At 38.5% G+C, this 27,750-nt stretch overlaps 2 protein-coding genes across 8 annotated transcripts; both read right to left on the minus strand.

The window, feature by feature from the left end:
* Positions 1 to 4,708: 4,708 nt before the first annotated feature.
* On the minus strand, positions 4,709 to 24,146 carry LOC144055469 (D-aminoacyl-tRNA deacylase 1-like). Of its 7 annotated transcripts, none has more exons than XM_077571460.1 (14): positions 24,001 to 24,146; positions 22,169 to 22,259; positions 21,256 to 21,491; positions 17,771 to 17,868; positions 14,990 to 15,191; positions 14,654 to 14,891; positions 12,484 to 12,760; positions 12,086 to 12,263; positions 11,891 to 11,967; positions 10,424 to 10,604; positions 9,843 to 10,091; positions 9,563 to 9,734; positions 9,346 to 9,494; positions 8,751 to 9,211 (listed from the first exon to the last, which is right to left on the minus strand). In XM_077571460.1, the coding sequence occupies exons 3-14, from the start codon at positions 21,422 to 21,424 to the stop codon at positions 9,099 to 9,101; spliced, it is 2,103 nt and encodes a 700-aa protein (XP_077427586.1). In that variant the 5' UTR covers positions 21,425 to 21,491; positions 22,169 to 22,259; positions 24,001 to 24,146; the 3' UTR covers positions 8,751 to 9,098. The 7 variants fall into 7 exon arrangements, with proteins under 7 accessions (XP_077427589.1, XP_077427588.1, XP_077427586.1 ...); XM_077571457.1 differs by lacking the exon at positions 24,001 to 24,146 and adding an exon at positions 22,577 to 23,371 and having other exon boundaries at positions 14,654 to 14,879; XM_077571456.1 differs by lacking the exon at positions 24,001 to 24,146 and adding an exon at positions 22,577 to 23,371.
* Positions 23,932 to 24,953, minus strand: LOC144055471 (small integral membrane protein 26-like). Its single transcript, XM_077571466.1, has 2 exons — positions 24,742 to 24,953; positions 23,932 to 24,394 (listed from the first exon to the last, which is right to left on the minus strand). Exons 1-2 carry the CDS (start codon positions 24,863 to 24,865, stop codon positions 24,216 to 24,218), a joined length of 303 nt encoding a protein of 100 aa, XP_077427592.1. The 5' UTR covers positions 24,866 to 24,953; the 3' UTR covers positions 23,932 to 24,215.
* Positions 24,954 to 27,750: the final 2,797 nt, after the last annotated feature.

A 27,750-nucleotide genomic window follows, 5' to 3' on the forward strand; every position in this document is an offset into this window, starting at 1 on the left:
AAACAGGCTGGATAGGGGTACTCAAGGAAGGTGGTTGAGAACCACTGATTTAGAGTATTCAATGCACCTAACATGCATGTTAGAGGAAACCAGAGTATGCGGAGAAAATCTATGAAAACACACAAACTCCACACATGAAGGCAGGATTCAAACCCAAGATATCTGAACTGTGAGGCCGATGTGTTAACCACCATGCCGCCCCATGGCAGTTTTGTTAAATAATCATAAAATCCCTATTGTTATTAAAACTAGTCATAAAAAATTCATGATTAAAAAGAAAATATCCCCTGTAAATTTTACTGACTATTAACATACATGGAACACAAACAGTGATTACACGAGTGGGAAAATTGCATCTGATTTCATCCAAAAGAAAACACTGCAGATTCAAGAAAATAGACAAGTGTCAAGGAAAGTTTACACTGCTCATGATGAAGTCATTAAATGCAAACATTTGAAAGACAGTCTCCCTTTTTAGGTTTGGATAAAACAAAACACCAAAGTTAGTCTGAAATGTGTCAAATTCAAAATGTTCACAGTCCTCTTTCCACAGGGCAGACATTTCCACAAGTTCTTTGTGTGCACTCGCTTGCTTGCACACCGAGAGATTGAGTCGCCCCCCCCCCCCCCCTTATGGAGTCAAAGATTCGAGGGAAGAGGAAGGAGGCTGCTGTTTGAGAGTGGCTACAGTGCCAGTTTGATGGTGTATTCCTTAATGTGCGTGCCTGCCACAAAGTTCACACAGGGAGAAAGAGCTGCGCCAGTACAGCCAGCAGCGTCACAGAGGGACATGACTCAATGCCTACCAGTCGCTTTTCTCCTACAACTAGTCTGTTTGGGAACACAAACTACAGGAAAATTACAACGAACACTCCTTCCTCTAAACACAAAACATGAACCATGGAATAAGAAACAAACGTTTTGTTTGCGTGTTGCTTAATTTCACCAGCAGGGTCAATGTCAACATTTATTTCAGTTGAAGTTCAGTTTCTAAGTCTTTCAGCTATGAATCCTTTAGGCCAAACCAAAAAGTATGTCATCCAGAAAAAAAATTGGAATAGAAAAATACAGTGGACCCCTGCTATTTGCGGGGAATTATAAATGCGTTGGGGGGGAAAAATAAAATAAAAATGTAACCCAAAACATTATTGCTACTAGCTATGGTTCAACTATCTGTGTGCACGCACTTAAATGAATGTGGATGACACTTGCCGTCACTGTTTCAGTTCTGTGGAGGTTGGGTTTTTGTTTGTTATGGCTGTTCTTGTTTTTCTGTGGTTGGTGTTTTTTGTCGTCTTCCTGGTTTCTTCCTTTGTCTCGTTATGTCTAACCACGTCCACCTGTGTGCGTCTTCCTTTCCCCAGGTGTGTCTCAGTGTTTAGGCCCCGTCCACACGAAAGCCAGTTTCAATGTATCCTCACAAGTTTCTTACCGTTTAGGCCGTTCGTCCACACGATGGCGCGGTTTCGGAGCTTGAAACTGACCACTTTTGAAACCGGGCTCCAGAGTGGAAAAATTTCAATACGCGCCCCGTACGCGTCCGTCTGGACACCATATGTAGGATACTCATCCAGTGATGACGTAATGGTCACAGCTCAATAACGACGCACTGTCGCAGTTTGATGATGTATGCAACAATTTTCACGTGACTGCACGCAAACTGTCAGTCTGTCAACAATGGCGGATAGCCGTGTCGTAGTCGTTTTGCACAACCTCTTTAGCTTGTTTATGCTTTTGCAGCAAAATATTTTGCTTCTTTATTCCCACATTCAACAAGCAATGTTGTAATTTAATCACCCGCCATTGTCACTTCTCCGGTGTTTGTCTTTTTCATGTTGTTTCGATACATGCAAAGCCATGTTTGTTCTGTAGATTGCAATAAAGTTAGAAAAAAAGTGTTAGTCTTCTTCGCTGATTCTTCTTCTCCCTGTGGCTGCGCTACAGTGGCACTCCAGACTTGGCATATACATTACAGCCGTTAAACGTCCTTAGCATCTTTTGAACACACGCAAGTCTTGAAATGCTTCTGTGTGTACGAGATTTGTTTGAGTAACGAAGACGGCTTTGCTTCCGTCTGGACGGGGCCTTAGTCTGTTGTGTTTGTCCAGTTAGTCGTGTGGGTGCATTGCCTATGTTATGTGTGGAAGTTCGTGCATCAAGTCTTCGTCAAAGCCAAGTCGACTTCATCACAGCTAAGTAGCCATTGTCACCACCAAGTCGTCCTCGCCACAGCCAAGTCGTCCTCGTCACAGCCAAGAAGCCAAAGCCAAGTCGACTTCATCACAGCTAAGTAGCCATTGTCACCACCAAGTCGTCCTCGCCACAGCCAAGTCGTCCTCGTCACAGCCAAGAAGCCAAAGCCCCAGCCAAGTCAAGTCACTCCACAGCAAGTCCAGTCACACCCCACCAAGTCATGGCGACCCGTCCAGTCACGTCCCATCAAGTCATGGTTATCTGATCACCGTTTTCCCTATGGTTCATTAAAGCATCACGCATTGCACTGGATTCCTGTTTTGCTGCCTTGTTCTCCTGCATTTGGGTCAGCCATTCCTTAACCAATCACGTCCACCCTGACAGACTTGGTCAAAATAAGTAGTAAATTTGTAAAGGGTCTTAGGTCTTTCATGTAGTTAGGACTCACACTGGTAGTTTCCATTTGTGACAAGTAATTATGACAGAGTACATCAGCATACTGATATTTGCTTTTTGTATACAATCCTAACTTTTCATTACATATTTGATATAACATTTTTATATTTACATCTCTGGGAACGTGACAACGATAAGTGCAAAAAATATTTTGGGTTGGTCATTGGTCCATTAAAAAAAAAAAATTACGTTCAGTGCCAAAACCCGATTTATACCCGATTTAACTTGAAATCAAGTTTTAATCCCCCTTGAGTTTTTAACATTTTGGCACAGTACGACCACAAACTCTCCCTCTGGGAACTCCCTCGTTCTGCTGAGGGACTTCAACACTCACGTGGGCAAGTAAGACCTGGAGTGGCGTGATTGGGAGGAACGCCCCCTGCCCAAACACCTGACTCCGCCAGGGCTGCCCTTTGTCACCGATTCTGTTCATAACTTTTATGGACAGAATTTTTAGGAGCAGCAAGTGGCGTTGAGGAGGTCCAGTTTGGTGGCCTCAGCATTGCACCTCTGCTTTTTGCAGATGATGTGGTGCTGTTGGATTCATCAAGTTGTGATCTCCAACTCTCACTGGAGTGGTTCGCAGCAGAGTGTGAAGCGGTTGAGATGAAAATTAGCACCTCCAAATCCGAGACCATGGTCCTCAGTCAGAAAAGGGTGGCGTGCTCTCTCCGGGTCGGGGATGAGATCCTGCCCCAAGTAGAGGAGTTCAAGTATCTTGGGGTCTTGTTCACAAGTGAGGGTAGGTTGGAGCGGGAGATCGACAGGCGGATCAGTGCAGCGTCTGCAGTGATTCTATATCGGTCCGTTGTGGTGAAGAAGGAGCTGAGTCGAAAGGCGAAGCTTTCGATTTACTGGTCGATCCAGGTTCCTACCAACCCTCACCTATGGTCACGAGCTGTGGGTCGTGACCGAAAGAACAAGATCCCGGATACAAGCGGCCAAAATGAGTTTCTTCCGCAGGGTGTCCGGGCTCTCCCTTAGAGATAGGGTGAGAAGCTCGGTCATCCAGGAGGGACTCTGAGTAGAGCCGCTGCTCCTCCGCGTTGAGAGGAGCTAGTTGAGGTGGCTCGGGCATTTGGTTCGGATGCCTACTGGACGCCTCACTGGAGAAGTGTTCCGGCATGTCCCACCGGCGGGAGGCATTGGGGACGACCCGAGACACGCTGGAGAGACTATAGCCTCGTTCACCCCGCCGGTATCTACTACTACTCCTACTCTACAAAACCCCTGTCTCCACCAACAAATCTGCCCAGCTCTACTCTACTCGCTTTTTCTGGTACCTGCTCCTTTGCGGTTCTAAAAAAAGTAGCCCAGTTCCAAAACATGACGTAATTATTTTGGAGGCCAATGATTGGTTCGAGACATGTCGTCATCAATGTGCCGCTGCGCAAACCACCACCCCGGAAAAACAGCTGCCATTAACGATGAAGAGAGGACAACAATGGCTTCCAAACAGATTAATGCTTGGACTTTTGAGGAATGCAGTCTTCTGGTTGCTGCAATATTCATTCGATGTCTTCAGGCTGAAATGAACAGGCACAAACCATTATTTTTGCCTGTGTGAGCAGTGCACGCTAGCTACAGTTGCTTTAGCATAACATCACTGGCAAGGTGAGGAGGGGCTCCTGGGTGGTGGCCGTGGCAGTGGAGACACACTCCTTTTTGGTGTAGAGCAGAGCAGAGTAGGGTAGATACTGTCGGTGGAAACAAGGCTTATGTCTTTCGGCTGGCCTGGGAACGCCTTGGGATTCCGCTGGTTGAAGTGGCTAGGGAGAGGGAAGTCTGGGCTTCCCTGCTAAAGCTGCTGCCCCCGCGACCCGATCTAAGATACGCGGCAGAAGATGGATGGATGGTTGGACGGCCACAAACAAATATATTTTGCTGAAATTTTATGTGAAAGCTTAACACAAATTAGCACACAATCATTAAGTGAAACAATGTATATATCTTATTTCAGACTTGTTTTACAACTAAAAAACTGGCAGATATGTATTTACTTTTAATATTTGTACACACTACCTCATAGAATGAAAGAAAAGGAACATTGAGACGTATGCTCTTTTAAAATTCTTTATTTTACTTCAGAAACAAGTGTTGTTTAAAAAAAAATGGGGGGCTGGATCAGATAAATGGCATTTCAATTAATTTTGATACTGATTTGGTGTACGAGTAAATGGAGCTACAAAATGGAACAAGTTAAGCTTGTAAGTCAAGGTACCACATAAAATACATACTCTGCCATTGCTCTTTGTGGCTTTAATTACCCAGCTGATTAGTTAGCTGTTGTTGATTCTAAGACATATGTGTCCAATAACAATCAAACAAAACAAGATATTAATTTTCTCTTGTTTCATGTCATTCCATCTTAATACTTTGGTACACCCTGTGGTCATGTTTTAAATGAGCCCGCGTTGGATGAAAACTTCAATCCTGATGAGAGTGATGGTCTGATGATATTGTGTTTTTCCAAAGGGATCGTTTTTTGATTTCACAGCAAAAAGAGTAGAAAGGATAACAAGCAAATCAGCGCAAAAAATACATGCATAAATATACAGAACAGTTGGCCAATTACACCATTTTTAATTTGTCATATTTCATACAATCCTTTTCTGTGGTTACTAATCATAGATATATATACATATTAGACAAGACTGTTATACACAAATGAACAAAGTTCTGTGTAAATTGTAATGCACTCTTTGCAACATTTGTGCAAGTGGTGCTACACTGAAAATGACTCCCATTTTATTGGGTTGCTAATTATGTAAATGTGGTAATTGTCAAGCAGGTCCACTTTTGTTGTCAGAAGGCTTTTTGACTCACATCTGTTGTAATACAAATCCCATTCCAATGAACACACTTTGACACTATGTAAAATGTAAATAAAATTGATATGCAAATCCTTTCCCACCTATATTCAATTGAATACACTACAAAGACAAGATATGTCATTGCAAAAACTATTATATATTTTGATACCTGCAAAACGCCTCAGCAAAATCTGGGACAGGGGCATCAAAAGACTGGGAAGGTTGATGAATCCTGCTTCCATCCAAGCAACATCTTTTTCAGGGGCTTGCCTGCTTATTTCAGCAAGACAACACCAAGCCACATTCTGCACGTCTTACAACAGTGTGCTGTCGTAGTGAAAGAGTGTGGGTAGTGGGTACTAGACTGGCCTGCCAGCAGTCCCGACCCGTCTCCCATTGAAAATGTGTGGTGCATTATGAAGTACAAACTACGACAACTGAGACCCCTGACTGCTGAATAACTGAAGTTGTACACCAACCAGGAATGGGAAAGAATTCCACCTACTACATTCAACAATTAGATTCCTCAGTTCTCTAATGCTTCGTGTTGTTAAAAGGGAAGGTGATGTAAAAGCGGTAAACATGACCTTTCCACCGTTTTTTTGGAACGTACTGCAGGCAACAAATTCAAACGTAGTGATTAAAAAAAAAAATGATTTAACACAAAATCTATTGCCTTTGTAGTGTGTTTAATTGAATATAGGTTGAAAAAGATTGTTTTGTTTTTATTTACGTTTTACACAACGTCCCAACTTCATTGGAATTGAGGTTTGTAAATTAATGTCTGTTGTGTTTGCTTTAGCAAATTAATACCTGCATGTCAAATAAAGTATAACAGGACATGAGATTGTCACCGTCATGATGGAAAACCTGCACTCCACTTTACTATGATTTTGAATCACAAGTATATTCCGAAGCAAAAAAAACAATGAAAATGTTTTATACAGCCAAGTTAATAAAAACTAACACTATTGAAAATAGCAAAAATCATGAAAATCCTTGTCATTTTCCTCATTTAAGCCTTACAGTAATTATACACTGATTTGTTTTGTGTGTGTGCCTACCACACTCAGCCAGGATTTCTAGGGCTCCCTTTCTGAAGACACGTCACCTTCCGCCCCACTACTGGCATTGGTGTCCTGTCGGGAACGTAGGGCACTCTTCTCCCTACTTGACTCAGAGGGTCCCTTGGAACGTGTCTTTTCTTTCCTTTGCTGCTGCTTCTCCTGCTTGGACAACTGTGGAGAGAAAAAAATAAATAGGAGTACTTAGTTCATTTAAATAAATAAAACAACCATCCCAAAGGATTGTTATGCATTTTTTCAAAAGCAAGGTTTTCCACTGAATACATGTTAAATGACACTAACTGCCATATCTGTCAAAATGTGATCAAATCTAAGAGATTTGTAAAGGAGCCCCTTTACAAAAGTTTGAAGGGTTTGACCTTATGCAACAGCGATATCCAAAGAACATTTCCCAACATAAAAAGCAACAAAATTCTGCCGCCGTAAATACTCAATTATTTCAAATGTGAAAATAATTACCATTAAATATTTGCTAATAAATTCAAAAGCTTGAAGAAAGAATTATTGTGTCTGTATCCAGCTGTTTTAAGTTTAGTATTACAAAAATCAAATGAGCAGCAAAATTGACGGAAAAACTGTGATGTTTAATTATTTTTAATTGTATTTAATTATGTCATTACTGTATGTTTTTATGTTGTATAATATTATAGTGTTTCTTTCATTTAAATTTCTTCGGAGGCTACAACTGATTCATTCCTTTTACATTTATTTCAATGGGGAAAGATATTTTGAGATGCATGTAACAGTGTGTTTAAGGAACAAATATCAGGACATCACTACACACACACACACACACACCGAAATTTGATATATTTTTTTTAAGTGTAGTAGTGTTTTTGTGTGTTTTTTCTCTCTTTTTAATTAACTATAACTTGTGGATGTTTATACGCTGTAGGCAAGAATTGCTAAAAACATTATTCTACATTAATCTATTTTTTTTCTCTGTCTGATCTATTGTTTGTGGAAAGATCAAAATAGTGGAGTGCATTGTTGCGACTGTGCACAGCTCTGACTAACACTGTGCATTTTGCACACATACAGCACTAATCAATGCTGTGCATTTTGCTTTCCTCAAAGCTAAAAAACAGTAAGGACAAAGTTGAGTATGCTACCCGTGAAATGAAAAGGCCTGGCAAACTGTCTTGCATAAAATACTACATTAAAGAGACAGTTATGGTATTTATTAATTAAAAAGAAAAAAATAAGTAGTTATTTCCGTTAGAATGCATAATCATACGGCATGAAACTAGACTTGCTGTAATGACACGTGGTACCACCATTCAAACATTGTTTAATTTAAATCCCAATATAAACCAAAACATTTAAATCAAGCCATTCAATCAATTGGTGCAATTCATGTAAGACTGCAAATTCTAAAAAATCTTATTCAAATCTATAAATGACTGGAATTAACGAGAACATTCTGTGGTGTGTTCAAAAATGTGTTTTCCCCATCAAAACTATTAATTGTCAATTAAAATAAAGGACCCCTGACTGCTAAATGGTTACTTTTTGACCATAAAATAGTAACCTGGCGTTGCTCTGTTATGATGACATGTAACCACTGCAAATTCAGCCCTAATTAAGTGCATCCACTTCTAATGCAACACAAGTCAAACAATGAAAATGGCGAATGCCACTGTAATTTGAGAATATATGCGGATATTCTAACAGATTTCCAAGTGGCCTATTCGGAACTGGGCAATCTCATCTACCTTGTGCTTTTTGATAGGTGCCTCTGCGCCTTCTGTGCTACTATGCTAACAGAAACAGAACATTTGCTGTCAGGAGATTCCCAAAGGTAACATTCCACTACTATTCTGAATCCCAAATTCATATCTGCAACTCACACCTCAATATTATACTTACTGTTCAAAAATACTATTAGGTTATGAGTAGTGGTGTAGTGGTCCTTGGAGAAGTGGGTATACTCTGAAGGCAGAGGAGGGTGGGCCATGGCTTCACCATATTCACATATCATTAGGGGAAATTTAGAAGAGGGTATACGCTATGCTGACTGAAAATAAAAAGTGGGTATACACCCTGGACTGATTATGAGGAGACTTGATGCAGAGTTGCGATGTATGGTTGACCATCCAGGATTGGACCCCGTCTGCCCGAATGTGAAGTCACTGCAAAATGTCATGCAGATTTACAGAGCAGAATACGGGCCACTACGCTCCACAAAAATTCACCGGTAAGATGTGGTTTGAGAAGGATTTAATTTACAGTGTTATGAATAAACTCAGAAATTGTAAGAAGAAAAATAGATCTTGGTAACCAAAAATATTGAAATCAAAGCGAACCATGTGACACTGACAACCACAGTGAAAAACTTAAGTTCATAATTTATTTTAGTCGTTTCAGGTATCTGGCGTAACGTTCTTTTGTGAGCTGGTGCTGGGGACTCCTTGGGTGCACAATCAGGGTGGTAATTTCCTCTTGTGTGGTCCAACGCATCTGCAGAGTTTCCAGAGGAGGACGACCATTACACTGGATTTAAACTGCCCCCCATCTGAACCTTGACACAAAATTGTCTTTGTCGGGCATCTCATACTGGGATGAGGTTCTCAGGGACAGGAATGGCCAACATTGTGTCAATATATGGCACGGAATTGACAATGACTTCTTCAAAAATTAGGTCTATCAAGTCTGTTACGTAGCCTGTAACATACAAAAAGGACAAATATCTTTAGTGTGTATTTTCATGTTATTTTTTCTTTGCACATTTTTCATGTAATAAAGAGATAAATACATTTAAACCCAGAAAGAAATGTTTGAATTTAATGAACCCTTACCAAACGTTGACTGTGTCTTGATAGGTTTGGCTCTGCACTCCTCATGAATTGCTTTCGGAAAGGAAAGTTTGTAGCGAGGCACACCTTCCCTTGTCTCTGCCGGTTGTCGCTCAACATTTTCATTGTAATGCATTGCTGCTAGATATAGTCTGAAAGATTCGGAAAATGTGTGAATAATAGAAACAATAAGTGTCAAATACACTTTTTTTTTTTTTACCTGCACAGCATTCCAATGAAGGAAAAGACAGCATTTTGGGGGGCAAAATGATGGATGAGGGAATGAAAAGATTCCATGGATGAAGTCTGCCGATGAGGGCTTAGTTTTACAACATCCTTCAGCGTTCGTTTATTTCTAAGCACCCTATCCAACTTATTGAAAGCTGGTGTGTCTGCCAACGACATGGGAAGATCATTTTAGAAAACAATGTATTTTACAGTACAATATGATTTCAGATGAAATCCACTGTAGCTTGTAGTTGTCTGCATTGATGAAATACCTGCTTGGAGCCATTTGTTCTTGTCTGTTGTCTTGCGGATCTCATGCTCACAAATTGGATAAAGAGGCTCCTCGTGTGTGTGAATGTCTTGCACGTGGTTCAGAATCGCTTTCCACCTGGCAATTCTCTCCGGACCAGATGTACAGGAAGCTGCAGTAAAGTAGACGTGGTTGCTGATGCTCTTTATCCAGAGCTTGAGTTTTTCACAGCCCTTTGTCTTGCTGATTGCATCCAGTTTCTTCGCAATTCCTACAATGAGAGCAACATTCAATCCATTTAGTATATATATCTTTGCACTACCATCAAGGATGCAGTTTGGGTAAGGATATGAGTGGCAGATTTCTGGACCATTTGGAAAAAAGGAAATAATCCTCACGGGATATGACAGCTGTTCACGAGGAAATAGGTTGCATATGGAATGAGATAGGGGTTAAAATGATTGATGTTGCACAAGTAGTGGGTGACGTAATTGATGTCATATTGGAGTGACAAAGTGCTGTCAAGGATAATAACCAGACTCTGAACCTGAGAGGAGGGGGAAACTGAGGTGTTTTCAATAGATGGAAAATAAAAATCCTTACCTTTTGCCATTTGACAGACATAGTAGTAGTGTGTTATCTCTTGCTCCCTGAGAAACTTTTGCACTTGTGGATGACGATCTGTGACAATGCAGTCAACGGAGATGCCACGTGACTCCATCAGTACCAGGCTCCTCCTAAGGCCCTCTTTTTCCATATGGTAGCTACCACCAACCTCATTGCTCTGGCAACATAAAAAAACTGATTATGAGAAAGTACAAAATAGAATTTGATTTTTAAAAAGACAATCAATGACCAATCTACAAGGTTAAAACATTTCTAGAGATGACCAGGTGAAGCTTCATGAACCTTTGAAGCTCCTTCAAATTGTGCTGAAACTGATTCAGCGCTTGGGCACTTCGGTGAAAGCAACATAAGGGACATCCAGCGGACGAAAGAAGTAAAAGACACCTATGTCACAAAAGAATGAAACATTCGCTCTCTTATCTTTCAGCAATAAAAGTCAAAATAAATGTGATACAGAGCAAAGTTTTGCAGTATTTACATAAGAGTAAGTGCTATTGTAAAAAGTGTTTTTTTTCATAAATAAAATATGATGGACGTGTGCATGTATTAAAAACTTTGTATTTAAAAAAAAAAAATCCCCGCAATCGAACATTTTAGGCAGTTCCTCTTCACGTTCACCATTTTTGCAGCTTTGAAAATAGGTGTTGTTCACAAGCTGGAAGACATATTTGCAAGCCTCTTCCCATAAACTCACACATTTTCAAACGTCCCTTTTAACTGGTCACCATTACTAACGCACAGAACCCCAACACCCCCTTCCACATTGTTCAATAGTTTGGAAGTTATTACACCATTTAACGGCAAAACAACCTGTCAAACTTAGGACAGCCACCAAAACTCTTCAAGTCGTCAATACTCGCGCTAGGAGTGCTGGGTCATGAAAAAAATATTAATCACGATTATATTGGTAACAATTAAAATCACGAACGATTAGGACGATCATTTTGTTTTTTGGTACAAAACAAGAAAATGTTTCAAAAATATTAAGGCGTAAAATTCTTTGAAACACCATCTTTTGGATTAAACAAAATGTATTCAATTTAAATAAAAATAAAAAGGTGCAAATGTATAAATGTAAATAACTCAAAATTCGTATTAATATTTTTTCCTTTTTACGATTATGCAGATTTTGTAATTGTGGAGTTTAATAATTTAAATTGTAATTGAATTGTGATCAATTGCATAGCCCTAATACACGCTGTGAGGTATGAAGCTTCGAACTAGGGATGGGCGATATATTGATATAAAAATTATATTGATATATTTTTAAACGGGATATGGAATAAGACTATTACGTCTATATCGATATAGTTCAAATACCCATATATATATATTCAGGAAGTCAGAAGCCAGCTTTGAGGTCTTGGTTTCATTTGACCATTCAGAAACAAGCTTTGAGGTCTTGGTTTCATTTGACCATTATTACAAATTTCAAAATCTCACCTGGACCAATTGCAAGTCCACAACGGTGTTTTTCTTGAGATCCATCATGATATAAGTCCCATACTTTGCTGAGTGAGCTGTTAAAATAGTTTGTTCAATTAGTGGAATTAGTGGTCACTTTTTCCACTTAGTTTTCTGGAATTTGTATATTTTAGCACCTATATGTAAGAGCAATACATCATCAAAACATCATACCTGGGGAGTCAGCTCTCATGTCACCACCAAGTATGACTTTGTCTTCCTCACACATCCGCTGCAGAATCTCATCCTGCTGGACTTTCCAGCGGTGAATAACTGCCGGCTCAATAAAACATCTAACATGGCGGCGAAATGTTTCATACGTAAACATCTGGAGCTTCATTGCTTTGAAGACCTGTTGGTGTGGAGGAGAAAAAAAATAAATGTACGTTGATGTAAATATAAGCCATTCACATTTGCATTACCGCCACCTAAGGAGGTTATGTTCATGTGTTTGTTAACAATAACTTGAAAAGCTATCAAGGATTCCATATGGCAAAATGTATTTACTTGGCGGAGGTCTGCTCAATATGACTGCTCTTGTGTAAGTGCAAGTTTCATTTGAAATCTTTTACCTTTTCAAGTTGAATGAAGGAAGCACCACTCAGGTACACAGCTGCAGACAAGTGAACGTTTCCCGCCGGCGTGCTCCCCAGGACAGGTTGGCTACTCCACTGTCTTGCAAATGTGCAATGTGGGCAGGACTGCTTCACCGATAGATAAGTTCCAAGCCGCTGGGTCCTCACATCACATTTCTTCGTGCAGACGGGACACATATTGAAAAGCTCCAGGATGCGGTCCTCATAAATTATATATTTATTGATCTGGTGTGATGGGGTGGATAATACCTCTCTATATAAAAACAAAAAAACAACATTATCAGTAGAACAGATGAAACATTTCCTCTACATATTAATTTCTAGGCATTGGACAAGACAAATCCCACGAGACGAGATTTCTCACGAGATTTGAGTACACGAGAACGAGACGAGATTTTCTCAAAATAAAACAAATCATAATATAAATTTTACAGTTTTCAAAATGCTTTCTTTTTATTGAGCAGACTGCAATAAAATTAATAACCTAGCTCTAAACCAGAAAAGTAAACAGAAGAGTCAATTTTGTTACAGGCTCATTTTTCAAGTGCTGCTGCAATAATTGCACTTATGACTTAACAATAGGGATGGGAATTCAAAAGATTTTTACGATTTCTATTACATTTTCAATTCTGCTTAATGATTTGATTGTTTATCGGTTCTCTTATGACACTTTTTTGTAAAATAAGAAAAACAAAAAATGAACAGGTAGATTAGCATCAACTTTGTTTTTTGTCTTAAATGATTAAAAGTAACATGACCTTACAAAAACTCCACAATGAAGTCGTTAGAGGTCCACACTACATCCTAGGACCCCACAATGGTATGACACGGCCGGTCTTTTTGAAAATAAATGTAAAATAATATAATATAATAAAAAAAAAAAAAATTTTAAGCAAATATTGTATGTAGAAATTTACAAAATACAACCTAGATTATTCTGTGGCAATTGTACAATAATGTCCAGTAGCAATTCACCACTCATATATGAATTGAGCAGCGAGCACTCCTCCTGCGTGGCCCTGTGCGAGTACAGTCGGACTCTGACGACCTTTGAGCCAGGCAGACTCTTTTGCCATGGTCATTAAATAAAATGAAAGAGATGACATTCCCTTGGTTGTATCTCACTGAGCGACAAACGCTTGTGAGGCTGTGCGCATGTAGCAAGTGTTGTTTTTCCTTCGCATTTCGTTCTGGCGAACGTCACAAACCCGCAAGCCTGCGCCGCTCGGTCAGATACGGGCTTTAAAAAGAACCCCAACTGTCATGACGAGTTTGCTCTATATTTATTTGGTAGCTAGCTAACATAACTATGAGATTAATTTTGCAAAAATCATTTCAAGTTGAATACATTTTGTAGAAAATTTATTGCGACGTACACCGCCGTTGTTATTTACGTCGCAACGCATTCAGTGCGTAGTGACGTAGAATGGTGGCTGGCTCTCTGCCGAGCAATGTGAAACGCCTATGAAGAAAGCAAGGTAAGCCTCGTAGCGTTCCTAAAGGAACAACATGCGATCAAGAGAGTAACCCTCCCCCACACAGTGCTCTCATCATTCACCAGACACATTCATGAGTTTTGATCGTCCCTTTAGGAACGCTACAGAGGCTTACCTTGCTTTCTTTATAGGAGTTTCACATTGATCGGCAGAGAGCCGTTAACACAATTACCTGCAGTACTGACAGGAGAGGACGTTTACGTTAATACTGACGCCGCTGCTGGGTTGAGCACCCATGAGTCAAGATCAAAATTGCAAGTTGCCCCGTGCTTTTCTTTTCCTGTAAAATGTCAAACTTTAGCACGTTAGGTGCCATGTTTCTAGCGGCGCACGTAAACATCACCTGCGTGCGTGGTGACGTCGCCGTCCCCAGTGTAATGTTTGGCAAACAATGCCAAAGAATTGAAACACTGGGAACCATTTTTCAACAAAACAGTTATCGATTGCCACCCCTACTAAACAAACCAAAATACAGCAAAAAATAATAATAAAAATCTCTCGAAGATCTCGTGCTGTCGTCCCAACCCTACTAATTTCACCCACTGCATTTTAAGTCAACCATACTTACAATTTTTTTGCACCACAAAATCAACGCTAAAAAAAACACACAAGTAACGCCTTCACTAATTCACAAATAATAGTGGACTTACGACTTAAGTGTGGAATCAAATGAAGCTGTGACCGATTGGGCTGGATCATAAGTGTAATCATGCGTCTTTGAAGGGTCGGCGAAAGAATTGTCCTCCAGTGGGCTCTCCACAAATTCCAGACGTGGCCTTTTTGTAGGTCTTTTCATTGGTGTTGAGGACAAACACAAATGGTCTGTCTTAGATGTTCCAACACCAAAATCCTTACACGGAACAGTTGCCTTGACCCCTGCAATGACAACTGATCAACACATACACTTAAGCTTGGCAAAATAAAATAAAATAAATTATTTGCTTTATGATCTGAACATTCTAAAGTTGGTTGGGCATTGCACATACCTTCAGTTCTGATGTGAAATGGCAGTGTACTGAAAGACAGCTGAGTCCCTACACTGCGTGTGGGCAATACGTTTGTCAGGCAGGTAGGACTTGGTGAGAGGTTGTGAACATTGGCCTGTTGAACCACTGCTACTTGACTGCGGGATTCTGGAACAATGGGTTGACAATCCGATGATTGGACTAACTGAGATGTGCTGGCGGCCTGTAACAAAACAAACGATAAAATGAAAATATTAGCTACGAATATAAAAAGCATAAAAATGCAACATGCTAACCTTAACCCTACAGGACACTTTTTTAAAATTACCTATTTCAGACAATAGGATTTTACAATGATACACAAGAGAAGGAATTACATTACTTGTTTATATTGTAAGTCAGAAAGAAGTATCTCAAATTAATAAGCAATAATCATGCCTATAAAAGAGTGGAATGAAATAAAAAAAGGTTTCTGCTGCTTTTCTCATTAATATTGTCCCAAAAAGCATCTTTGGTGCTTTTTTGTTAACTAATTACACATTGTGGCCTCCGTATTGCTCAAATAACCATGGAAATTATTTAGAGACTAAATTGTCCAAGTATTGCGTCATGGTCATGTATAAAAAATATATATATCACTTTTACTTCTTATGAGCCACATGAAGCTTAACAATCAATAAGGTTCACCATATTTGTTTTCATCTTGTAGAGTAGCTAACTACTACAGTACTTGTACACAAAGAAAAGCCACTCTGAATGAAAACACACAAATGCAAATAGCAGCACGAAAAATACATAGGCAAGTAGTATGCATTTCATTTATCTTATTTCAAGGATGGTAAAGAAACATTGATAACGTGCAAACGGCATTCGTTTATAACTGTAGAGAGTTACACGTGTACTCACAAGCTAGCATCCCATGCTGCAACAACCGGGCAGTTAGCTGCGAGGCTAACGACTCAAATAAGGGCAAACAATATTTCACATGATACTGAAGGAAATTACTTAAACATAAACGACTTACTTGCACAGGGTTACTTGCTGCTCCATGGAGAGTTGGTATCGATCCCGAGATAAGTGAAAGATGTCCTGCTAATCCAAATTTGTATTGTCCCAAATTGCTGAAGCAGTCGTCAGTAAAATGTTTGCCACAAACTACCACACGTTTTGGGAGTTGTTTGGGCATATTTGATGCGTTAATAAAGTCCAACCACAAGCCTTTCTGTGGCTCGGATGTAGGGAGAATAAAAAGGTTGTTGTTGTCCCTTGTACACTCTCGTATACAGCAGTTCCTATGGTTTTTTTTGGCTGCCATGCTGTCCTGCTGCTCTTGCTTGTTTGTCGGTTGAAAACTCGGCTTGGGGGTTAAAAATTGCGACGGTGGAGTTCGCGCTGAGTTAGTGACGTGTAAAATCGGAAAAGGTGGGGTTAGTGATTGAAGACATTTAACATTTTCTATGCATATTTTTACTGTTTATGAATTTACTTATAGTATATAGATGCCATATAACTGTGATAATGTTTGTGTGAAATATATTGGACATATAACTGTAGTGTAATGAATAACACTTTTCACTCCCTTCCAGCTGGTGAGATAGGAATGCACATGGGAGGCATGTTCTCAAGTTGATAACACTGTGGGTCTGAGGGGAGTCTAGGTTGCATGGTAGTACCTGTCTAATCATATATTTCCGGCTTTGGACGAAACTGGAGAAAACATGTCAATGAATCACTTGTCTGTCTATTATAATTGCTAACCCTTTGTCCAGCCTCAGAGGAGGAGTATGCTTTTTTCATCTATAAAGCGACTGTGTGTTTTTCATATGGACACACTGGAGGCTTAACATCACCTTTGAATGTAAGCATTTACTCTTGTGTCTTTTAAGAGCTCTTAAAATAAATTCTTTATAAAGAAGGCTTTTTCATCAGATCTCATTTTTCAATTATTTTTGAACACGCAAAGATTACACTTAATATAGTAATCAAATAATACCTTCATGATGTAAAACCGATCTGCTAAAACAGCCCATTTCAGTCATGTAAAATATTCGAATTTTGTGAAACATTGGATTATTAAATTTTTGTTTCTGTCGGATTATTACATTTTTGTTTCTGCCTGCCATAATCATCAAAATTCAAACAAATAAAGTCTTGAAATAGTTCACTGTTTGTGTGGTGAACTGATGTAACATACGTTTCAATTTTTCTAACAAATTATTGAAAAAAATTAACTTTCCCATGGTATTTTACATTTCTAGCCTGCACCTGTATGTGTGTAGCATTGTTTTGTTTTGTTTCTTCTTCTGACACATATTAAACTGCCTGCTATTTTGCAGTTCCAGCCAGACTTCTGTGAAAAGTATACTCGATCACGCAAGCATTATTGAGCTATATATCATCAAATCACACAGCTCTACATGTAATCCTAAAAGAGCCATGGATTTTTTTTTTTAATAAAGGCCCACACTAGGAAATCTACACGCATTTCTACTCCTGTGTAACGTTTTCCACTTCAGAATATTCATGGCACTAAAAAGCAGCCCAAGCAGTCCATAATGTCTAGGAGTTAGAACTTCATACAAAAATATAGCAATTAAACTATCATAAAATGGGTAAAATATGGTAAAATGCAATTCACCAGGCTGAAGGGAAAAAAACACGTATCTATCTATCACCACCTAGTGGTTCAAACTGAGACATGAAAAAGTGGTGAGCATGACAACTGACCTTCTTGTAGTAGAGCAGGCAACTGCATTTTTGACCTATAAAAACAGTAAATGTGTAGCTTCAAACATTCGGTACCTGCCGGGGGTCTGAAGAAGCAGGAGCTGACGTCAGTTCAATGGTAACAGGACCATCGTTTTGAATGTGTAATTTCATGAAGGCCCCAAACTTTCCATCTAAAATACAAGGCAAATATGTAAGCATGTAAAGGATACCAACATAAAATTAAATTAAATTAAATAAATAAATAAATAAATAAAATTGAGGTTATATGAATTTGCACATGAAAGGTCACAACAATCCATTTTAAATCTTATTTACAAACCCAATTCCAAAAATGTTGGGACACTATACAAATTGTGAATACAAACTGAATGCAATTATGTGGAAGTGCCAAATTTCAATGTTTTGCTCAGAATAGAACATAGATGACAGGTCAAAAGTTTAAACTGAGAAAATGTATAATTTAAGGGAAAAATATGTTGATTGTAAATTTGATGGTGCCAACAAATCTAAAAAAAGTTGGGACAGATAGCAATAAGAGGCTGGAAAAGTTAATATCACTTATATAAAAAAAAACAGCTGGAAGACTAGTTACCACTAATGAGGTCCATTGGCAACTTGGTGGAAGTATAAAAAGAGCTTCTCGGAGTGGCAGTGTCTCTCAGAAGCGAAGATGGGTAGAGAATCACCAATTCCTCCAATGTTAAGCAGAAAGATAGTGGAGAAATATCAGAAAGGTGTTAACCAGCAAAAAAATTGCAAAAAGGTTGAAGTAGTCATCATCTACACTGCATAACATCATCCAAAGATTCAGAGAATATGGAACAATCACTGTGTGTAAGGGTCAAGGCCGAAAAATCATACTGGATGCCCATGATCTTCGGGCTCTTAAATGGCACTGCACCGCAAACAGGAATGCTTACTGTAAGCAGGGATGTGATTTGACCAAAGTGAAATTATCTGAAAATTTAGCTGGGGGTCTGGGGGCCACTGGCACCCAGCTAGGTCCAGGGTCCCGGAGCTCATGGGTTTTCCGTGTTTTTAAGTACTTTCAATGCACTCACATGACAAAGAAATAGACAAAACAACAGCATAAATTTTCAATGTATATTGAACTATCCCATATAAAATGGCAGTTTTAGTCAACTCAAAATCAGTCACATTCAAAAACATTGGACTGCCTTTGCTTTTAAAAACTATCACTGAGAATATCATCATATTTAACTAATGTGATTACTAAGTTAACACATAAATAATGTTGAAGAGTTCAAATTTCATGAACAAATAATTGTATCATGACCAACTGAAAAGTAACTCATATTAGCGCATACCACAAATGTCTTTGTTATAGCAGAAGATGTTATCTGTCGGAGTCATGTGCATACACAATGAACTACAAAAAAAAAAAAAAAAAAAAAAAAAATCTATTTTTTTTTGGGGGGGTAAAAAAAGCGAAATTCCGCGAATTAGCGAAAAAATCACATCCCTGTGTAAGGGAATCACAGAAAGGGCTCAGCAATACTTCCAAAAAACACTGTGGGTGAACACAATCCACCGTGCCAGCCGCCGTTGTACAGTACAAAGACGAAACCATTTCTAAAGCAGACCAAGAAGCTCAGGCGTTTCTCTGGGCCAGGGGTTATTTAAAACGGAGTGTGGCAAAGTGGAAACCTGTTTTGTGATCAGACGAATCACGATTCGAAGTTCTTTGTGGAAAACTGGGGCAGTATATCATACTGATTAAAGAGGACAAGGACAACTCAAGTTGTTATCAGCACTCAGTTTATAAGCCTGCATCTGTGATTGTATAGGTTTGCATGAGTGCATGTGGCATGGGCAGCTTCCACATCTGGAAAGGCATCGTCAATGCAGAAAGGTATATTCAGATTGGAGAACAACATATGCTCTCATCCAGGAATCATCACATTCAGAGAAGATCTTGCATTTCTCAACAAGATAATGCCAGACCACATGCAGCAGCAATTACAACATCATGGCTGAGTAGGAAAAGGATCCGGGTATTGAAATGGTCAGCCTGCAGTCCACTTCTTTCACTTTTAGAGCACATTTGGCGCATCATAAAGGGGAAGGTACAGCAAAGAAAGCCCAAGACAGTCGAACAGTTAGAGAGACGCGTGTTAGACAAGAATGGGACAGCATTCCTATTTCTAAACTAGAGAAACTTGTCTCCTTGATCCCCAGACGCTTGCAGACTGTTGTAAGAAGAAGAGGGGATGCCTCACCGTGATGAAAATGGCCTTGTCCCAATTTTTTTTTAGATTTGTTGACACCATAGAATTTAAAATCAACATAGTTTTACCTTAAAATTATACATTTTCTCAGTTTAAACTTTTGACCTGTTCTCTAAATTACCATTTGATCAATTTTAAACAAAACAACACATTCCCGAAAAAAAAAATAATTTCAGCCCTCCTGGATGAAATTAGGTTTGTTGCGGTGCACTGATGCTCATGTGATGTCACAAATGATGATCGCGATCCAGAAACTGTAAGCTTTAGAGCAAAATTGTCAGTGACATTTTGGATAAAGTTTAAATTGTGAAGCTTTCATGGAGTTTAAACTTCAATATATCAGGTACGTTAGTGTTGTATAAAGATGTATTATGGAGTACGTAACTAATATGATTTGGGGCAAGTAGAATGCACACACCTACAGTATGGTGTGACGACAGCCTAAATGTTCTACCACTGGGTCAGACAGATTAATGACCCTGTCTGCACATTAAGGATTTGCTCCATGCTAGAAGAATGCTCCATAATCATATTTCCTCTCTGAAGCTAATTAGAAGACTTCACTCATACGTGGCTAGGCCAAGGCGTTCGCTCTATCTGCTCCCTAGTGGTCAGGCCCAGTTCAGTGTCACTATTAAAGCGCCTAACAATTCACACTTTACAGTTCGCAAAGCTGCTTTAACTTTCAGGAAAACACACTATTGATCCAAATTGTCCACAGCCTGTTTGAGGCGAACTCTACTCTCAAGCTTCATATTTTGATTAATAGCACCGTGGTGCACTGTGATGAATGGATGAATGTTAATTGTTCTCCAGAGTGGGGACAAACACGTTGTGATAAGGCACTGAATGAACAAGAAAGAATTCAGGTTTCCTCCAGTGGAATGGAGTGGGATAGCTCGTTTGCTATGGAGTAGATTAGAACTAGTACGACTACTGCATCATATTGAAAGGTGTTTAGAATATTTTAGTATTATTTGAGTACATAAAAACTAGAGTTTGACATTTTTATATAGCTTACGTTGGTAATTAAATGACACTTTGTGCCTACTTTTGAGTCAATTGATTGTAATTGCAAATGCCCAGCAGTTAACACTTTTCGAGCATAAGTTATCTTTTACCATATAGTGCCAAATTACATAATAACATGCCATATGAAGGTGTCATTTGTTGACCCACCTTTAACTAGCTCACTTGCAAACGCCCAGTGGTTAACACTTTTAAGGCAAAACTAATCTTTTTCCAAATATGATGTAATGTCAAACTGCATCACAACATACCGAGCAAAGGTGTCATTAATTGACCCACCTTGAACCAGCTCAGGCTTGTAGGCACTCCTCATTTTCTCCAAGATGCTGGCATAGAAGGGTTGGGCCAATTCCGCCGGCATCGCCAAGTGGAAGTCCGGCTTGTTGCCCTTCAGTATGCACTGCAGTGTAAACTGGCTCACACACAGCACCTCAAAGTCTCGGTCCATGACACTTTTGCTCCATGGCCGACCATTCTCGTCTTCAAACAGCCGCAGGTTCAGGATCTTGCGTATTCTGCAGGCAAGAACATAAATGTAGAAAAATCAGTGAAACGTGTGCCACGAAACAATATGACGTGGTCAAGTAAATAATATATCAACCAAGCGCGAAAGGAGACCATTGAAGCACTGGAGTCAACTATAGAAAATAGGTTACATCCTAATTTCAACAGTTAAATAAATGCCTTCGATGCATTCAAGAAATAGTGGTAGTTAGTAGTAGTAGTAAAATATGAGTTTGTTTGTGATGATTTATGTCTGCCAAATATACACACTTCTGTAACAGTGTTTTTCACCCAGATTTGTTTTTGTCCCCTAATAAAAGATTTTTATTGTTTTAATTGTTCACACTTTAGGTAATGTTTCTTATTTTTTAATTCTTATTATTTTATTTAGTATTTTTATCACAAAAAGTTTCAAATAAGGACGTCTTTTTTAAACTAATGTCAATGTCTTGTTAAGAACTATGATCTAATAAGGTACACAAAAGGATCAAATGGAACTTCAATATGCTAGCTAATGTGTGTGATATCGCAAAATTACAACATTTAATTGCAGTGAGAAAACATTTAAATTGCTTACTTGATGTGAAAGGATTGTTCTTTTAAAAACAACAATTACAGTACATCAAAGCCAGGTATGCGTGGTGTCATTTTGAGCACAGTTTTTACTCGGGGTCCCGCATGAACTTACATGTACTCAGCATCTGTGTGTGTGTCCTCCACAGATATTCCTAGCAGCACACACAAGCCCCGTCCTATTGAACTGATCTGATCGTCTCCCACTACAGGAAAAAAGGAGGGATAAAAAAGTTGATGAGTGGGTCAAGTGCAGCTGAGTGTTGACGAGTAAGCATGAAGGGGTAGCAGCCGATCAGCTCATATTTCGGCTTCCAAACGATACGTTACTTCTGCAGTAGTATATAACCACACGAAGGTTACAGCAGTTGTAAAGACGGGTCTACGGTTTATTATAAGTGCAGTAGTATGAGGTCGTCCCATGCTAACATAGCTATTGTTAGCTTAACGTGCATTCAACATTGATCGATACTCCGACACACCGAAGCACAGTACAGTCTTCCAATTCAAGGGAAGTGTTTACCTGTTACAGACGCCCTGGTAACTCTTTGGATGATCGCTTTCATTGTTTTGGCGATGTTTCGCAGCACATTGACACATCTAGTGCACACACGGCGTGAAATGGAAGGAACTTTGTTCCCTCTAGCGGATTCTTCCGGAGTTTCACTTTCGCTTATGTTACAGTAAGTACAGTACAGTACAGTGCAGGGCCCTAGTGCCACTAGTTCAGTATAGTAACTTACTACTACATTAATAACTTGGTTTAATTGCATATTAGTAGGCCAAACATGACACTTACTAGTACAATAAGTTCTACAAGTGCACCCTAGAAATCAAATGTTTAAATGTGGAGGGAAATAAGTGAAAACAAATGTAACAAAATGCAAGAGGAAAATGGCATTTTAGGGGGTACGCCAGTCTTGTTTGCAATTTTCAAAACTGTTTTCAAGCATTCTTTTCTTTTTCTTTTTAAGATTTGGTCTCAGGACAAGTAATTTTACACAAAAAAATGCACATTTTAGTAGGCTATTTTGTATGTTGATAATTTCAAAATGGATGGGTGGGGCGTAAAATGCCCTTCAATTCTGTAATGACTCTTTATCTTTTGTGTAAAACAGAAAGATTTATTCAGATTTAATATAAATCAGCCATGACATCTGCTCACCAAAAGCTGAGTTGCAATGTATTTGTTTATGGACTGATGTAGTGTGTGGCTAGAGCAGGATGAATGCAATTACAAATCATTTGTACAGCACCCACATCAGGGTAGGTAAGGCGCTACTCCAGTGCGAGGGGGTGCTTTTGCCTCATCAGAAATTTGTGTAGACCCAGTTATGCCCCTCCAACATTTTATTTGATATTCAAACTTATATTTATATATATATATATATATATATATATATATATATATATATATATATATATATATAATTAAAAAATATATATATATATATATATATATATAATTAAAAAAGACCGCTTTGAGGTGTAGTACTTCAGTCAAGTTTGTCACTTTTTTACTCGTGACTGCCACCTCTGGCCTAAAGCCTAACTGCAGCCTCAGTAAAGCTCATATGGCGCCACCACAATTACAATTGCCCCTGCTTTTGAAAATAATCTTTTGAACAGAAGTCGAAGAAATAAAATGTGTGGCAAGTTTTCACAGACCACATAAATTGACATGGATGGATCATGACTGATATCTGTGTGGGAGAAAATTATGACTGAGATTATTGTAGAGTGGCCATTGAACCATGTAATTTACAAACTTTGATCATTCATAAGAAATTACATTTTCAGTACAATTTTAAATTTAACCATTTTCTTCAACAACAACACCACACCAATGACTGGCTGATAAGGTATAACAGGAAAACATGTCTTTAAAAATGTGTTTAATACATTGATGCCAGAAGCACGGTATTTGACAGCACATATTTGACATACATTTATTTCACAACTGTTGGTGAACAAAGGCGTGGAGACAAATATTCCTTGATAAGTCTTATTTTTGAGCAGATGATGTGGCAACCCAAAAGCAGATGATAGCTTCCTCGGAGTTGGACAGGACGTATCAGTTGATTTGATTTCATCATCACACAAGTGTATTTATTTTTACTGAATCTGCATGCCCATACAAGGCCACAGTGCCCATTTTAATTTCAACCATTCCCAGTGCCAGGACCACCAGTGAACGACTGAAAAAAATTGTACATCCTTGTTGTGTAAGGTACAAAGTCTTTCTTGTAAATAATGATGGTTTTGTTGTGAGCAGTCTCGTAGACAATTGTATTTAGATTCTCCCGCTCTTCTGCATTTTCTTCTTCATTTCGAGCAGAGTCTGACGGGAAAAAATAGAGGAATTTAGCAAGGCTGAAGAACCACAGAACGCCTTCACAGAAAAAAATATTTTATCTCCATAGCACCAATTATCCAATACACCGTTACTTATCAAAGACCTTCAGATTTATTTTAGCTAAGGGCATGACGATCCAACATAAACGTTAAGACGTCAGTGTAACTGTGTGCCACTAAATTGAACTATTAGGCGAAACGAATACACCAGAAAATTACCCCAGCAAACCTTCAGGGCGCTCCAACTAATGGCAACTTTTAATTTGCAAATAGACGGAAAAACAAACAGACAAACAAAACGTAAAGACGTGTTGACCTCTCACATCTACTTACGTGTGTTGATTTTGTCACGATTCGTGTAATAAAAATATCCAAGGCTGCCAATGATGGTCCACACACCGATAGTGTAAACCGCAGATGCGATTTTGTTCCACTTTCTAACATCTTTCAACGCCATTCCGGGACTCGAAACAGCTGCGTTGTGGGAATGTGTTCAGCTAGCAGCTAGCAGCTAGCTTGACCGAACGCGAATAGGGTGCAGCCATGACAGTATAAAACGGAAGTAAACACAAGCAAGTTCCCCCAACTTTATTAAACAATCGTAATTCACAATAAACCATTAGATACATTCAACAAGAACCCTTTAACACATACAGTATGAACACTAGACATAACGCTAGGGATATATCTAAATATACATTTCAAATAAAATTATGAAATCATATTATAATCAACACAGGCAGAAATGGTCAATTATGCCCCCCCCCCACACACACACAATGTCTAATTGACAAAATATAAAACCCGAGTTCGTTAAAGAAATCCAATAAAAAAGGATTAATTCCTATAAATTTTACATTTATGTATCTGGAATTTTGCCAAAAGGCTAAATAGATTAATCAAAAACATATTTGCTCCCTTTTTTTTCATTTCTTCAAACAAAACCAAAAATAATATTTTTCTAAAATAAAACAAAATCGTCTTTATCAATATAAGTTTTTACAAAAGTACATAGTTTAGACCAGAAAAACTTTATTTGGTGATATTTCTAGATGAACCATAGTTTATGGCGAGTCAAAGCAGAAGCTACAGCATACATCAAATGTTTTTCTTAAACCTTTACAATATAAACTTTAGTGGGGTAAATATGATGAATTATGTTAAATTAAACTTTTTAAATATTATTTGTTATCAAATAATGATTAGGCATATCATCTACATGACCAGACCAATATGGAACGACTTGAGGTAACAACGTAATATCTCTCTGAAAAAGCATTCTTATTTTATTTTTACCAGAGGCCTTAGAAAAACATTCTTTACCTATACAAATGTACGTGATGGAGGTAACAAGGACAATCTCTGGACATCAAGCCTGGGTTGGTATTTTAAAAGCATACATGCCACAGAAGGCTTAGTAACAAAAAGGTTAGCATAATCACCGTAACAGGTAGGCGTTATTTGACCAAAAAAAAGTTTATAGGAAAAAAAGAGTACCTGTCATAAATTAAATAACTGATCCATCCATATAATATTATTTGAAAACAAATTTTCTATGAAAATAGTCTTACGTTTATAGAGAATGTCCTTATTATTACATATGTAGTAATTGTTCGGTGAAAAAATTGTGTTTGTAGATAAGAAACCATGCAAAAAAAAAAAGACTGCTAATAAAAGTTAGCTCAAGGGACCTTATCAAAATCCTAATTACAAACTAGAAAGAAGTTCAACCCAACCATGTGAGAAAAGTGTTACGTAATAATATTCCATATGGAGGTGGGATTTGTATTTGAAAAAAAAAATGTTTCAACCAGTTTAGCTTGAGTGTATTGTTCAAGGTATAGAAATCCCCCAAAATAAGACCACCATTTTCATATGAATTTATCACAACACCGTTTTTCAAGTAATGAGTTTAGTTTTCCCTCACAAAAAAATAATATGCATCTTGGATGAATGCAAAACAAGTCTGTTACTACCGCAAGAATAATTAACATCTAGCATTAACAAAGAAAAACGTAATTATGCTTATTGCTATTTGCATTGTGCCGCTTGGCATGCTAGGAATTACAGCATCAACTTCCTCTTTCGCTGGAGTCTTTTAAGCATGTTTTGTGTGCACAAAAAAGGGGATTTTATTTTTGTGTGTGTGCAAGATTTCATAATTATATTTTGTGCAAGATTATTCTTTCGCCAATTTTTTCCATGAGCTCATTTATACCCACAACATATAGAGACAACCCTTTTTGAGCTACGTGCAGAGTGGCTGGCTGCCATTGTGATTCATTGGGTTAATTTGACTTAAAGGGGATCAAGGGATTTCTATGCATAAAATGTTTTGGTTTGGCACACGTACACATTTTAATTAGTTAAAAACTTATATTAATAAATTGGTCTATTCTGTGGAGAGGTGTGGCTAGAGAAAATGCAAATCTACGTGCTGTCTCAAAATGTTTGTGACTTTGAATCAGTCTGACTGACCACCAGTATAATTGTCGAATGGGTAAGTCTTTTTGAGGCAGTTGCCTTTATTGAACTTAATTTAACTCAACTTAATTAAGATTCTAGCGTGCAAAACAAATTAAGTTGTTTGTACTATAATCTTGTGGCATTCACACAATTGCGGCTGAGTTGAAAGAACTTAGAAGGATGCATGCAAATAGTTACCTCAATTTTTCAAGTTAAGTCAAGTTTTCAAGTGTAATGCCTTGTATTTTGACGAACATCTTGCCTTATTATTCTGCTGTATTATAATGTTGGTCATGATGGTGGTACTTGGAGAACTAACTACTAGTATTTATATAGGTAATACTTTGTGTCAAAAGTTTGAGAACGACTGCTATTGAGCATTCATTTTACTTGATAAAGAAGAGATTGAATGGAGTAAGCCCCCGGCCTAAACAAACAGTAAGATCAAGGAAGAAGCCATGAAAGTCCAAGTCATGAGATTACCTCCTCTGACTTAAACAAATTAACTTGTTTGTTTAGTTGGGCACATTAGCAGAACGTTAGCCCTTCATTCACTTACTAGGTTATAACTTGAGTTTATTTTATTTTTTAAGGCGCAAACTAATGGGTATACATACCTAAACACCTGTAGAAATTGACGTCATTAGGGTTTTGTGTAGCGATTCAGGCGTAGCTCCACACCATGCAACTAAATCCCCTTAGGCATGTGCCTAGCAAGACATGCTAGTGAATCAACACCATCTCACATGCACGTTAGTCATCATAGTGGACTGGAGTTGCTGAAGGGCGGACTCATCCTCATCCATTTACCTGGAAATGGTGAGCCAGGGCCCTGACTGGAAAGGACAACACCCACATCAACCCCACCCAAGCACC

Source organism: Vanacampus margaritifer, chromosome 7, assembly GCF_051991255.1.
Source record: "Vanacampus margaritifer isolate UIUO_Vmar chromosome 7, RoL_Vmar_1.0, whole genome shotgun sequence".
NCBI lineage: Eukaryota > Metazoa > Chordata > Actinopteri > Syngnathiformes > Syngnathidae > Vanacampus > Vanacampus margaritifer.